Source organism: Hypanus sabinus, chromosome 12, assembly GCF_030144855.1.
Source record: "Hypanus sabinus isolate sHypSab1 chromosome 12, sHypSab1.hap1, whole genome shotgun sequence".
NCBI classification, from domain to species: domain Eukaryota; kingdom Metazoa; phylum Chordata; class Chondrichthyes; order Myliobatiformes; family Dasyatidae; genus Hypanus; species Hypanus sabinus.
Genome location: NC_082717.1, coordinates 54,724,023 through 54,736,675, shown reverse-complemented (window position 1 = coordinate 54,736,675; position 12,653 = coordinate 54,724,023). Strand labels below are relative to the sequence as shown.

Sequence of the window (12,653 nt, the reverse complement as noted above, 5' to 3'; positions counted from 1 at the left end):
GTGGTACCCCACTAGTCACCTCCAGCCAGTCCGAGAAACACCCATTCACTGCTACCCTTTGCTTTCTATACTAAGCTTGCAATCATCCTTAAGTTTGGCTGCCTAAAAATCTGCAATTTTCTTGTCCCTTGAGGTAAACGTGTATGAGGGCTTCCTCATTTTTAAAAAATTGCTTTACCCTTACTAAGAATTTAACGTTGTTCACTAATAATTATTTTTGGATCATTGGAAAAGTTTTCTGTGTCACCTTATCTGCACTTGCTGCCTCTCCCATGCAAACAAAGATACGAAGAAATAGTTATCTGAAGTAGATGATATAGGCTCTTATGGTAACCTTTCATTCACTTGTTCATCAATTGCCAAGCTCTTAAAAGACAAGGGTAGCAGAGGATGGGTCTTATTTTGGATAGAGGTCTGCAACTACTGGTAATTTGAATTAAAGCATGGTAAGTCTGCACATGACACATAAATTGGCGATGTTCTGCATTATATAAAAGATGCCAAAGAATCAAGTGGGATACAGATCATTTGAAGATATGGTTGGGGAAATGACAGATGGAATTTAATCTGAGTGAATGTGAGGTGCTGCACTTTGGGTGATCCAGCACAAAGGGAGAGTGAAAAAACGAGCTTTAACCAGCAGCCAATCCAGATATCAGAAGTTTTGAGAGGAGGGGACTTCAGTAAGGTTTACTGCCCAAGTACAAAAGACTGGAGCAGGTCACTGTTACAAAAAAGAACTTTGACCAGCAACCAATCAGCATTTGGGATTGATTAGCAAGAGCAAATTAAAGGAAGGCGGGACAAACTCAGTGGCTGTTATCTGAGTAGACAGAGTTAGTGGTGATCGTGAAGCTTTAGCTCTTCAGGGCTTCAGTCAGAGAAAGCAGAAGAGAAGAAAAGCTTATTTTTTTATCTGCTCAGCTAGGATAGTAGAGATGCCAATCAGGATAGTTGACTGTTCCTCTTGCAGGATGTGTCTCTTGATGACTACAGCTATGAGAAAGTGCATCCAGCTGCAGCTTCTAGCAATCTGTGTTAAGGAGTTGGAGTTGGAACTAGATGAACTCCAGATCATTCAGGAGGCTGATAGGGTGATAGGACATAGAGAGGTAATTACACCCAAGGTGCAGGACACAGGAAACTGGGTGAGAGTCAGGAAAGAGAAAGCGGTTAAGGAACCAGTGCACCACTACCCCCAACAACAGGTATATAACTTTGGATATTAACCCGGGGGGGGGGTGGGTAGGGAGGCGGGTGATGACATAGCGGAAGATAGTTACAGTGGGCGGGTCTCTGGCACTGAGTCTGCCTCTGTGACTCAGGAGGGAAGGGGGAGAAAAGGCACACAGTGGTGACGGGATTTGTTAGTTAAGGGAATGAACAGGAGGTTCTGTGGGTGAGAACGAGATTCCTGGATAGTAAGTTGCCTCCTGGTTGCCAGGGACTGGGATATCTTGGATCAAGTCTGCATTCCTAAGTGGGGGAGGGGTGAATAGCCACCATTTGTGGTCCATGTAGGTACCAGTGACGTGGGTAGGGCAAGGGGTGAGATTCTGCATAGGGTGTTCAGGTTGCTGGGTGCTAAATTAAAGGGCAGACCCTCCAATATTCTGATCTCAGGATTACCATCTGTGCCACATGCTAGTGAGGCCAAATCTAGGAAGATTATACAGTTTAATATGTGGCTAAGGGGTTGATGTAAGAGGAAGGGCATAAGATTTTTGGATCATTGGTCTCTCTTCTGGGGAGGGTAAGACCTATACAGAAGGGATGCTTTGCACCTGAACTGGAAGGGGACTAATATCCTAGCAGGAAGTTTTGTTAATGCTGCTTGGTGGAGTTTAAACTACAATTGCAGGGGGATGGGAACCTGAGTGCCAGAACAGTTAGTGGAGAGGTTGTGGAGGCAGATGTTGGTAAACCTCAGACAGATGTAGGACTCAAAAGGTTAAGCATGGTGTGATAGTGTCCTTGAGCTGCGTATATCTCAGTGAAAGAACTATCATAGGAAAGGCAGATAATAGTGCTGAAGATGAGGTAGCTGGTTTACAAACAGGTAATGTGTCGTAAGGAGAGGTTGTTGATAGTGCAAAATTGAAATCAGCAGGATGACTTGCAACAAAAAAGGCAGACAAAATTGAAAAGGGTGAAGACAGGACTGAAGGTGTTATAAGACCAAAAGTTATAGGAACAGAATTATGCCATTTAGCCTGTCAAGTCTGCTCGGCCATTTCATCATGGCTGATCCAATTTTCTTCTCAGCCCCAATCTCCTGCCTTCTCCCCATCTCCCTTCATGCCTGACCAATCAAGAATCTATCAACCTCTGCCTTAAATGTACATAAAGACTTGGCCTCCATAGTTGACTATTCCACCGATTCACTAGTCTCTGGTTAAAGAAACTCCTCCTCCTCTCTGTTCTAAAAGAACTCCTCCTCATCTCTGTGTTCTCTGGCCTTAGACTGTCCCACCACAGGGAACATCCTCTCCACATCCATTCTATCAAGGCCTTTCACTGTTTGGTAGGTTTCAATGAGGTCACCCCTTATTCTTCTGAATTCTAATGAATACGGACCTAGAGCCATCAAATGTTCTTCAGGTGACAAGCCATTCAATCCTGGAATCATTCTCATACATCCCCTTTGAACTCTGTCCAGTTTCAGCAGCTCCTTGGGCTTAAAACTGCTCATAATACTCCAAGTGAAGCTTCACCAGTGCTTTATAAAGTTTCCACATTACATCCTTGCTCTTATATTCTAGTCCTCTTGAAATAAATGCTAACATTGCATTAGCCTTCCTCACCGCAGACTCAATATGCAAATTACCTTTAGGGACTGATTCTTTTTACCTTGTATGTCAATATGGAATTGATGGATTTATTGCAAAGTTTGCTGACAATATGAAGGTAGGTGGAGGGCAAGTATTTTTGAGGAAGTAGAGGGGCTATGGAAGGACTTAAACGGTTTAGGAGAAGAGGTAAAGAAATGGCAGATGAAATACAAAGTTGGAACGTGTATGTTCATGCACTTTGGTAGAAGAAATGAAAGGGTTGACTATTTTCTAAATGGAGAGAAAATACAAAAAGTGAAGTACAAAGGGACTTGGGGGTCCTTGTGCAGGATTTCCTAAAGGTTACTTTGTAGATTTCCCTTCTGTTAACAGTTAACTAACTACCTGCTTCCTTCAACCTAGCTGTGAGTGCTTCCCTGTAATTCCTGTCTACCTCCCTGTAATTTCTGTCTACTAACCTTTCAGTCTCCCAAATGATCCATTAGTCATTCAAAAGTTCGCGAACACAGACTGTAAGGAGTTGAAGTTGAATACATTTCTCACAGGTGTAGTCATTAGGGACAAGTCAGTGTCCCTTCCTTCTTGCTGTAGACATTAACTATTTTTTTCTGATAAATTCTCAGTTCAAGTGGTCTCCTGGCCTTGTTTCAGAAATAACTACCACATCTTATCTCCATGGTGATTGTACTTGAATTTGATTCTTGTTGTCTATTTAGCTAAACAGTTTATTTGGATGTCACAGTCTTTGTTCTTTTTTTTGATTTATTTGGGTATCAAGTTCTGTTTGAACACCGGGGGGGGGGGGGGGAGAAAGAGTCAGGATGTTAGGAGTTCAGCAGTAGTTTGAGAAGTGGAAGTCCACCTGTTGTTTCAGGTTCCTGTTCACAAGTATTATATTAAAATAGATCGTTAGGGAGGAAGTCTGCTGAGCATGACTTTAGAATAAATGGATCTGTTGCAGAACTAAAACTCCATAGGTACAAGTCAAGTTAGGTGTAGGGTTGCAGCCAAATGCTTTAACACAAGAACCAGGCTCAACATACAAAAGTATAATCTCTTGGAAAAAGTTTCGAATAGTATACAATGCTGAACAGGAGTTTCTGTTCACTCTTCCTTGCTAATATGGGCTGGTAGCTTGAGAGGTTATGTGGAAAGTAGATACTCAACAACTCAGTTTTCCACTTAGTAATTCATTTTATTGATAACAACAGAATTACGTTGCTGAGGATTTATGCATATTTAGTCTATGAAAAACAGTTAAATATTCTGTTTACCCGTTCCTTTACCAAATATAGCAGAATTCCTTTTCAGAAGTTAAAAACTGGATAGCTTAAATTGTGTGATCGCAAACATATATTCATATATGCAGTTGTAAAGAAGGCAAGACAGTGACTGCTTCATTAGGAGTTTGAAGAGATTTGGCATGTCAACAATTACTCTCAAAAACTTCTATAGATGTACTGTGGAGAGCATTCTGACAGGCTGCATCTCTGTCTAGTATGGAGGGGCTGCTGCAGAGGGTTATTTAGTCAGCTCCATCTTGGGTACTAGACTACAAAGTACCCAGGACATCTTCAAGGAGCTGTGCCTCAGAAATGCAGCATCCATTATTAAGGACCTCCAGCACTCAGGGCATGCCCTTTTCTCACTGTTTCCATCAGGTAGGAGGTACAGAAGCCTGAAGACACACACTCAGTGATTCAGGAATAGCTTCTTCCCCTCTGCCATCCGATTCCTGAATGGACATTGAACCATGGAACACTACCTCACTTTTTTAATATATGTTATTTCTGTTTTTGCATGATTTTAAGCTATTCAATATACATATACTGTAATTGATTTAATTATTATTATTTTATTTTTTCTTTATATTATGTATTGTATTGAAGTACTGCTGCTAAATTAACAAATTTCACAACACATGCTGGTGATAATAAACCTGATTCTGATACTGTTTTATTTACTTGAAATAATTTGTCAGTTGCTGGGTAGATTGGTGGGAGAGGAATGTGATGACAGTAGGGACTTTGCCAGTGAAGTAGGCAGGGTGATCAGTTATGAAGGAAAGGGTTTGTACATGGTAGTCTTGTGGATGTGACGTCACTTAAGGGTTATATGCAGTCTAGTATGACTGTGCATGCTAAGTAGCTTGTGTGGGCTCAATCATCTACACAAAGAACTGCCAGCAACAATTTTGTTCCATTGTCTTTTGATCATCCAATACCAATAACTTTAATTTTCAGATTTATTTGAGTATTTTAAGTTTAAATTAGATATTTATTTCAAAATATGCAGTAAAATGCAATTGCCCAGGTTAATAATGTTTGTCAAGATGATGATGGCTTGGATTTGACAAATACTTATTTCCAAACAATTGTAGTGTTCCAATTCAGAATATGAAGGACAATAAAGAATTAATTGCATGACAAGTCATGGAAATTTGAGAATTCTTCCCAGTGTCATAACATTGAGATTGTTTTGTTTACAATGATAATCTGCATTTGGATGCTATTGGGAACCTACTTTTGCTAAAGTAAGGATTTTTTTTCTCTTACATTTTAAGTTCACAAGCAAAATAATGTCTATGGTATTTTATTCAATTAATTTGTGATGTTCTTGCTAACGATTTAGTAATTGTGGTCATTACGTATTTGCGGAGGTACCTTTTCATCAAGCCTATTGCACTACAATTAACAGCAGCAAATTTTTCAACATTCAACTCATCTGTGGCTACTTATTTGAACTCATCCCACAAAACTTAATACAGGCAGTTTACAGTGATATTTTATCTGTTTCAGACTGTGGAATTAATGAGATGAAGAAGCTCCTCCTGCTCTTACTGGGTTGCACAGTTCAGGTCAGTGACTTTTGTTCTTTTTAGTAATAGAAAGCACCAGCTTTTTGGGTGGTATTGAAATGTGTTTAAAATTAATATCCTTTTGGACATGAAGGTATCATCATTGTTTGTTTATGATATTGGCACACATGATCCCTTCATCTCATCTTGCTTGGTAAATCTTTCTTTGACATCAAAATGTGACTACTTAGAATTAAATATCAAGAAGCTACAAGCAGATCTCTTTTAGTTCCCCTGCCAAAATTTTACAGGATAGACATATGTTAAGTATACAGTATAGTTCTTCATGTATTATAACTCTAACATTAAAAAAACTTGAATTTTGGAATTGGCTTGTAACTCCATTTTACCACTGAGGTCCTCCAGTCAAAATTTTTACTGTACTTTGTACTGAGCTTGCTATTTGTGTTCTCTTTTGGTTTGAGGACACAGACTTGTGGTATCACAGTCTATTTCTCTGGAGTTCCAAATCCTTCTGACTGCTTTTTTCATTAGAAGTCTCCATAATAATTTTCTAAACTGCACTTGATTGTCTCTCAACTTGTGCTGCCCATTTTTCTTTATACAGTCTTTTAGGTATTTTCTACTGCTAGTTTTAAGATGACATGTAATGAAAGCTAAGCTCATATGAAAGGCTTTTGAACTACTTTAAAATGTCAGTTGCACGACACACACTTGATAAATTATCCAAGCTGGTACAAGCCTAGTTAGTACTTTCAGAACATATTGCCGGCAGAACTATATGTGCCTATTTCCTTTTTTTCCAAATCTAGAATTGCTGGCACAGCCATTTCAAATAGCCCTTGAGAAAATTCTGATACACTTCTTCCTTGAATCTTTGCAGTCCTTTATGTAAAGATACTTCCATAATATTGTTATAGTAGGAATTCCAAAAGTGGATGAAGAGCAGCATATCAGGATGGTGAATGACTAAGAGAGGAACTGCCAGGTTCTGATTTTTCCATCTGTCTGAATTTCATCCCTCTCAATAGTAGAGGTTGCAGGTTTAGTAGCTGTTAGTGAAATGACTGCAAATAACTGAAACATTTTATGGATCGCACATAGTGAAACCACCATATGTTAATGGAGGAGGAAACTAATGTTTGGATTACAATGCTGTACTTACCAAGTAGACTGCTGGATAAGTAAAATTTCTTCAAAGTTGTTGGAGGAGCACTTATTCAGGTAATTGGTGTAGTCCATAACACTCCTAATTCTGCCATGTACGAAGATGGTGGATAGTCCTTGAAGAGTCAAGAAGGAAATTACTCAAAAGGTTACCGAGCTTTTGACTTTTGGGTACGTGGTGGCAACCAGGATGTCAATGTAGTGGTTTTGGTATTGTTGAGGGTAGATGATTAGTTAAACTCTCTCTTGTTGGAGTTAGTCATTGCCTGGCAATATTAGGGACATATGAACAAATTGTTCAGGCTTAAAAAGGAGCCAACTTAGTCAGTGTTGGCTCCTAGTAAAGTAATCCTATTCCCCCCAGTTGTCCACTGCAACTTAATTGGTGCAATTCCCAATTGTTTCCATCGCCATTTTGAAGGCAGTAAGTTCACTGCCCAATGCATAAAAATTGTCATTTTGCTTGCCATTTATGATTGCATTGTCAAAGGTCTAGGGCGGGGGTCGGCAACCTGCGGCTCCCGAGCCATTTGTGGCTCTTTCACCTCTGTGCTGCGGCTCCCTGTGGCTTTGGGAAATAATTGGTCAGTATTTAATTAAAATGTATTTTATGTTAGTTTGTTAGCTTTTGAAATGTAATTCTAAATTTGAAGATTATGGTGATCTTGTACAATGTAAGTGTGGCGACACATTTTCTGACACATCCGAAACGGCTCTCAATTAGCCAGCATTCCGGCTAAGGGAGATTGCCTACGGGGGTTTGTGAGTACGTGTCTTTTGCAGCATCTGCGTCCATGGGGGCTGGGTTGAGGGAGGCTTAGAAGCAAGGCTGTTTAGTTCGAATAAAGTTATTCGACTGCAGTTTACTGACTGCCTGAACACACCGCTGCAACGTGTTTTTATCGCTATTAATATACGTCACCACTGCCAATACCTGACACCCGCCAGTGCGCGATTTCTTTAATTTTTCGATCCAAGGTAAGCCAACTATGGAGAATTCTAAAAAAAGAAAAGTGACTGAAGAAAACAGAACGTTTAATGATACGTGGACAGATTCATTTGCTTTCACTGTTGACGAGACTGGTTTACCGGTATGCTTAATATGCAATGAGAAACTAGCAAACAACAAAAAGTCAAATGTCGCAAGGCATTTCCAGAGTAAACACGCAGCCTTTGCTCAAAAATATCCGGATGGAGATGAGAGAAAAAAAGACGTTTCGGAACTGATGCGGAAGGTTGATCTGAGCAAAAATCATTTCCAGAAATGGATGAAGTCAGGAAAATCAACGACATACGCCAGTTATATTGCCGCTCAGGAAATAGTCAGGCACGGGAAGCAGTTTACAGATGGTGAATATATAAAAGAATCTTTCATTAAGATTTCAGAACATCTATTCACGGACTTTAAAAACAAGAGTGAAATTGTGCAGAAAATCAGGGATATGCCCCTCTCTGCAAAGACTGTCAAAGACAGAACCATAAAAATGGCAGAAGACATCACAAGACAGCAAATTAAAGACATCAATTCAGCTGTGGCCTACTCGATTGCCTGTGACGAGTCTAAAGACAAAGGCGATATTGAACAAATAGCGTTGTTCTGCCGGTATGTAAACTCTGCCGGGCCACAGGAAGAACTGATTGAGTTGATACCTCTAAAAGACCAAACACGGGGGGAGGACATCTATGAGGCTGTCTTGAATTGTTTAAGAGCCAAAGGAATAAAGACCACCCATCTGGTGTCAGTAGCTACTGATGGGGCTCCGAATATGACGGGAACGCACAAGGGATTTGTGGCTTTACTGCAGAAGTCGCTGGACAGAAAGCTGCTGACTTTTCACTGCATCTTGCACCAAGAGGCACTGTGCGCTCAAACATTTCCTCCGGAATGCACAGAAGTAATGGATGTTGTCATTCAGATTGTCAATAAAATAATGGCAAAAAGTTTAAATCACCGTCAATTCTGTTTGTTACTGGACGAGATGGAAAGCGCATATTCTGATCTCCTGCTGCACAACAAAGTCCGGTGGCTGTCCAAAGGGGAGGTGCTGAAACGCTTTGTCGCGTGTCTGGAAGAAGTGAAAACTTTCCTGGGCAGCAAAGGGCTCAACTTTCCTGAGCTGGAACAGCCAGAGTGGCTGGAAAAGCTACACTTCATGGTAGACATGACAGCGCACCTGAACACGCTGAACACAGCTCTTCAGGGGAAAGGACGCACAGCCCTGCACATGTTGGAGGATGTCTTGGCATTCGAGCGCAAGTTGACAGTGCTTGCCAGAGATTTACAGAAAGGCACTTTGTCTCACTTCCCCAATTTGAGAGAGTTCAAACAAGGTCACGACATGATAATTTCGGAGTATTTACATTCTGCAATCATCGCAATGCAAACATCGTTTGGGAAACGCTTCTGTGAGTTCAGAGAGGAAAAAAACACATTATCCTTCCCGGTCACTCCCTTAAGCATCGATCCTTCCCTACTGAATACGACTGCATTGGCAGGTGTGAGTCAACCTGATCTTGAGATGGAACTGGCCGACATAGCTGACAAAGACATATGGGTGTCCAAGTTTAGACGCTTGACAGCAGACCTTGAAGATGTTGCCCGTCAGAAGGCCGTTCTTGCTCAGAATCACAAATGGAGTGATATTGAAAACCTTCCAAATCCGGACCAACTTGTGTTTGAAACATGGAATGCTGTGCCCGACATTTATGTAAACATGAAAAAGTATGCGCTTGGAGTCCTGTCGATCTTTGGATCCACATATGTATGTGAGCAGGTGTTCTCCAACATGAACTTTATTAAAAACAAACATCGCGCATGCTTCACAGATGACAGCTTGCGATCCTGTGTAAAGATGAAGGTGACATCATACAGCCCTGATGTGCAGACGCTGTGCGCTGAGGTCCAGGAGCAGAAATCCCATTAACCAAGTATGATAAATATTTTAATTGCCTATTATTTTATGTATATTCATATTTTTTCATTGTTCAGTGAAATAGTCCTTTTATTTTTCAGGCTGACAGCTGGCTGATGATATTTTTGGTTTGCTGCTGGCGGAAAATTTAAGTTCGGCGTTTTTCATAAATACAAGAAGGACTCAAATAGACATTGAGTATTTTACTTAAAAGTAACTTTCAACCCAACGTCTTTTTTTCGGAGTTCAAAATGTTTTTGTTGCATGCAGAAATGTAATTTCGTTTTCTCTGCAGGAGTTCATCAATTTCATAAATGCAACACATTATAGTTTGTTTATACATAGCATAAAGGCAAAAAAAACGTTGTATGCAGTGTTATTTCATTTTAAATGTCAAACGGGTTTTGCAGCTCCCAGTGTTTTCTTTTCTGTGGGAAACGGGTCCAAGTGGCTCTTTCAGTGGTAAAGGTTGCTGACCCCTGGTCTAGGGCTAGGTCTTGCTGCATGCAAACATATGATCTGTTTTATTTGGTGAGGAGTGTGATCGTAGATCAGTTTCATCAATTTGACCTTATTCTGGAAAGAAGGTCACTGATGAAACAGCTGAAGATGACCAACACTACCCTAAGAGCTCCTGAAGTGATTATTGACCCCCATTAATCAACCTTGTATGACTGATCATTGGAGTGTTTTTTCTTTCATGCCTATTGACTTCATTATCAGCAAAGCTTCTTGATGCCATACTTGGTTAGGTGCTGCCTTGCTATCAAGGCCTGTCATCCTCATCACCTTTTGAAAATATCCCTTTCATTGAAGGCTCTGAAAAGATCTAGAGCCAATTACACTGGACAACAACTTTTTTCAAAAGTGTTGCTTCCTCAGAATTTTTTTTGTTTATGTTAGACTGCTTGAAGATGAACTCAAATATAATTTCAGGCTACTTGTATCATGTAGGAATTTGGAGAAACAACAAACCAAAAGAGAATACAAATAAAATTAACTTTTATTGAATATAATGTATTTAATTACATAATAGTGCTGATGCTTTGCAATAGTTCAACTAAGTTAAAGATATTTTGTTAATGATTTTCATTTGTACTCAGTGTCTGAGGCTTTTCGCTTAATTGCCCAACAATAATTCTCCAGCATTGATGGATTCCAGTTGCCCTGATATCTTTTCTCCATGACCGCAATGTCCTGGTGAAATCTGTCACCATGCTCATTGCTAACAGCACCAAGATTTGCAGGGAAGAATTTTAAATGGGAATGCAGAAAATGAATCTTTAGTGGCATGTTGCATTTCATGGTTTTATATGCTTGAAGCATGCTTTCAACCAGCTGCATGTAGTTTGGTGCTCTGTAGGTGCTGAGAAAAATGTCAACAACTTCTGTGAATGCCTTCTGTGTGATTTTCTCTGGTCCCACTAGAAATTCTTCAAATTGCCTGTCATTGATGACCTGTTTGATTTGTGGACCAACAAAAATGCTTTCCCTATTCTTGGCATCAGTTATTCTGGGAAGCATCTGTCTTAAATATCAAAATCCTTCATAGAAATTTTTGTGCCTGGTGATAGTAAATTCTATCCTTACAGTCCTGAACCCAGTAATTATTACTAAAACCTGTCCTGCCATGCAGCAGCCTAAGCATGCCCAAGAATGTCTGGACAAGATAGGAAACTTCCTAGCTTACATTGTAGGCAACATTTTAATTGACTTGAATTATGAATTGAAATAATAAACATGAGTTTATTTTAAAAATTGTGTATTATAGGGAAATTTCATGGTGACTTTCATGATCAATAGCCCAAAATTCATAAGATACACCTAAAGGTATTCAGGAAGCAAAATCTTTGTTGTCCAGTGTTGTGCTGAAATCCGTGCAGTTGAGAGAAGACTAATTAGGTGATAATTATTGAAGTAGGTTTGCACTATTTTTGCAAAAGGAGCACAACTTTATTATTACCTGACTTTCCCTGAACAGGCCATCTCTGAGTTAAGAACTCCCAATGTGTAAACACCCAACATATAAACACCCCTACAGACAATCAAGCGCCCTTAATATTATTAAATCCAAGAGTTCCTTGTACGTGTATACTATACATCTGTTCCTCACTCTCTCCATTTTTAATAATTTTTATTACCAGTCTTAAATGCATTTGATGCCATTCATTACAATACTTATGGAGGCTACCATATCAAGTGATTCTTTTGTATTTTCTGACTTAGGGACAAATCAACTAATTTATGGCTGTAAAACAGAATTTGCTTGTAAACCTATAACTGTTCTCAGCCATTTCTAGATATTATGTGGATTGAATCAGTTTGGCTGAAGTCTGGCTTCTGTGAGTAAACTGCATCCAAAAGCATTTGTTAGACCTTTCTTGTTTTTGAACTCCTTCTGTATGGCTTCAGTGGATAAGCACTCCTGTATGTCCCCTCTGAGAACAGCTGTGACATTCACTTTGATTAGTATTGCAACTCCAGCACCTCTTTTATTTCCCTCTTGTCATCAACTGTATTGAGAGCAGTTTTGGACTCCTTATCTCAGAAAAGATGTGCTGGCATTGGGTTCAGAAGAGGTTTACGAGAATGATCCTGGGAGTGAAAGGGTTAACACATAAGGAGAGTGTGATGCTTCTGGGCCTGTACTCACTAGTGTTCTGAAAAATTAGGGGAGAGATCTCACTGAAACTCACAAAATAGTGAAAAGTTGAGATGGAGAGCATGTTTCCAATAGTGGGAGAGTCTAGGGGACCAGAGGGCATAGCCTCAAAATGGATGTTCTTTTACAACAAAGATGAGGAATTTCTTTAGCCAGAAGGTGGTGTATCTGTGTAATTCATTACCGCAGGCAGCTGTGGAGGCCAAGTGTTTTGGGTATATTTAAAGGAGAGGTTGATAGCCCCTTGATTAGCAAGGGTGCCAAAGATTTCGGGGAAAAGGCAGGAAATGGGGTTGAGAGGA

The 12,653-nt window shown here is 39.9% G+C and overlaps 1 protein-coding gene across 4 annotated transcripts in view; it reads left to right on the top strand.

Moving 5' to 3' along the window:
• The window catches only part of LOC132402897 (girdin-like), a 284,694-nt gene that overhangs the window by 81,798 nt on the left and 190,243 nt on the right, over positions 1–12,653 (top strand). For all 4 annotated transcript variants that reach the window (XM_059985972.1, XM_059985971.1, XM_059985970.1 and 1 more), the window contains exon 5: positions 5,591–5,649. In XM_059985972.1, coding sequence (XP_059841955.1) covers positions 5,591–5,649 — 59 coding nt within the window. The remainder of the gene's footprint in view (positions 1–5,590; positions 5,650–12,653) is intronic.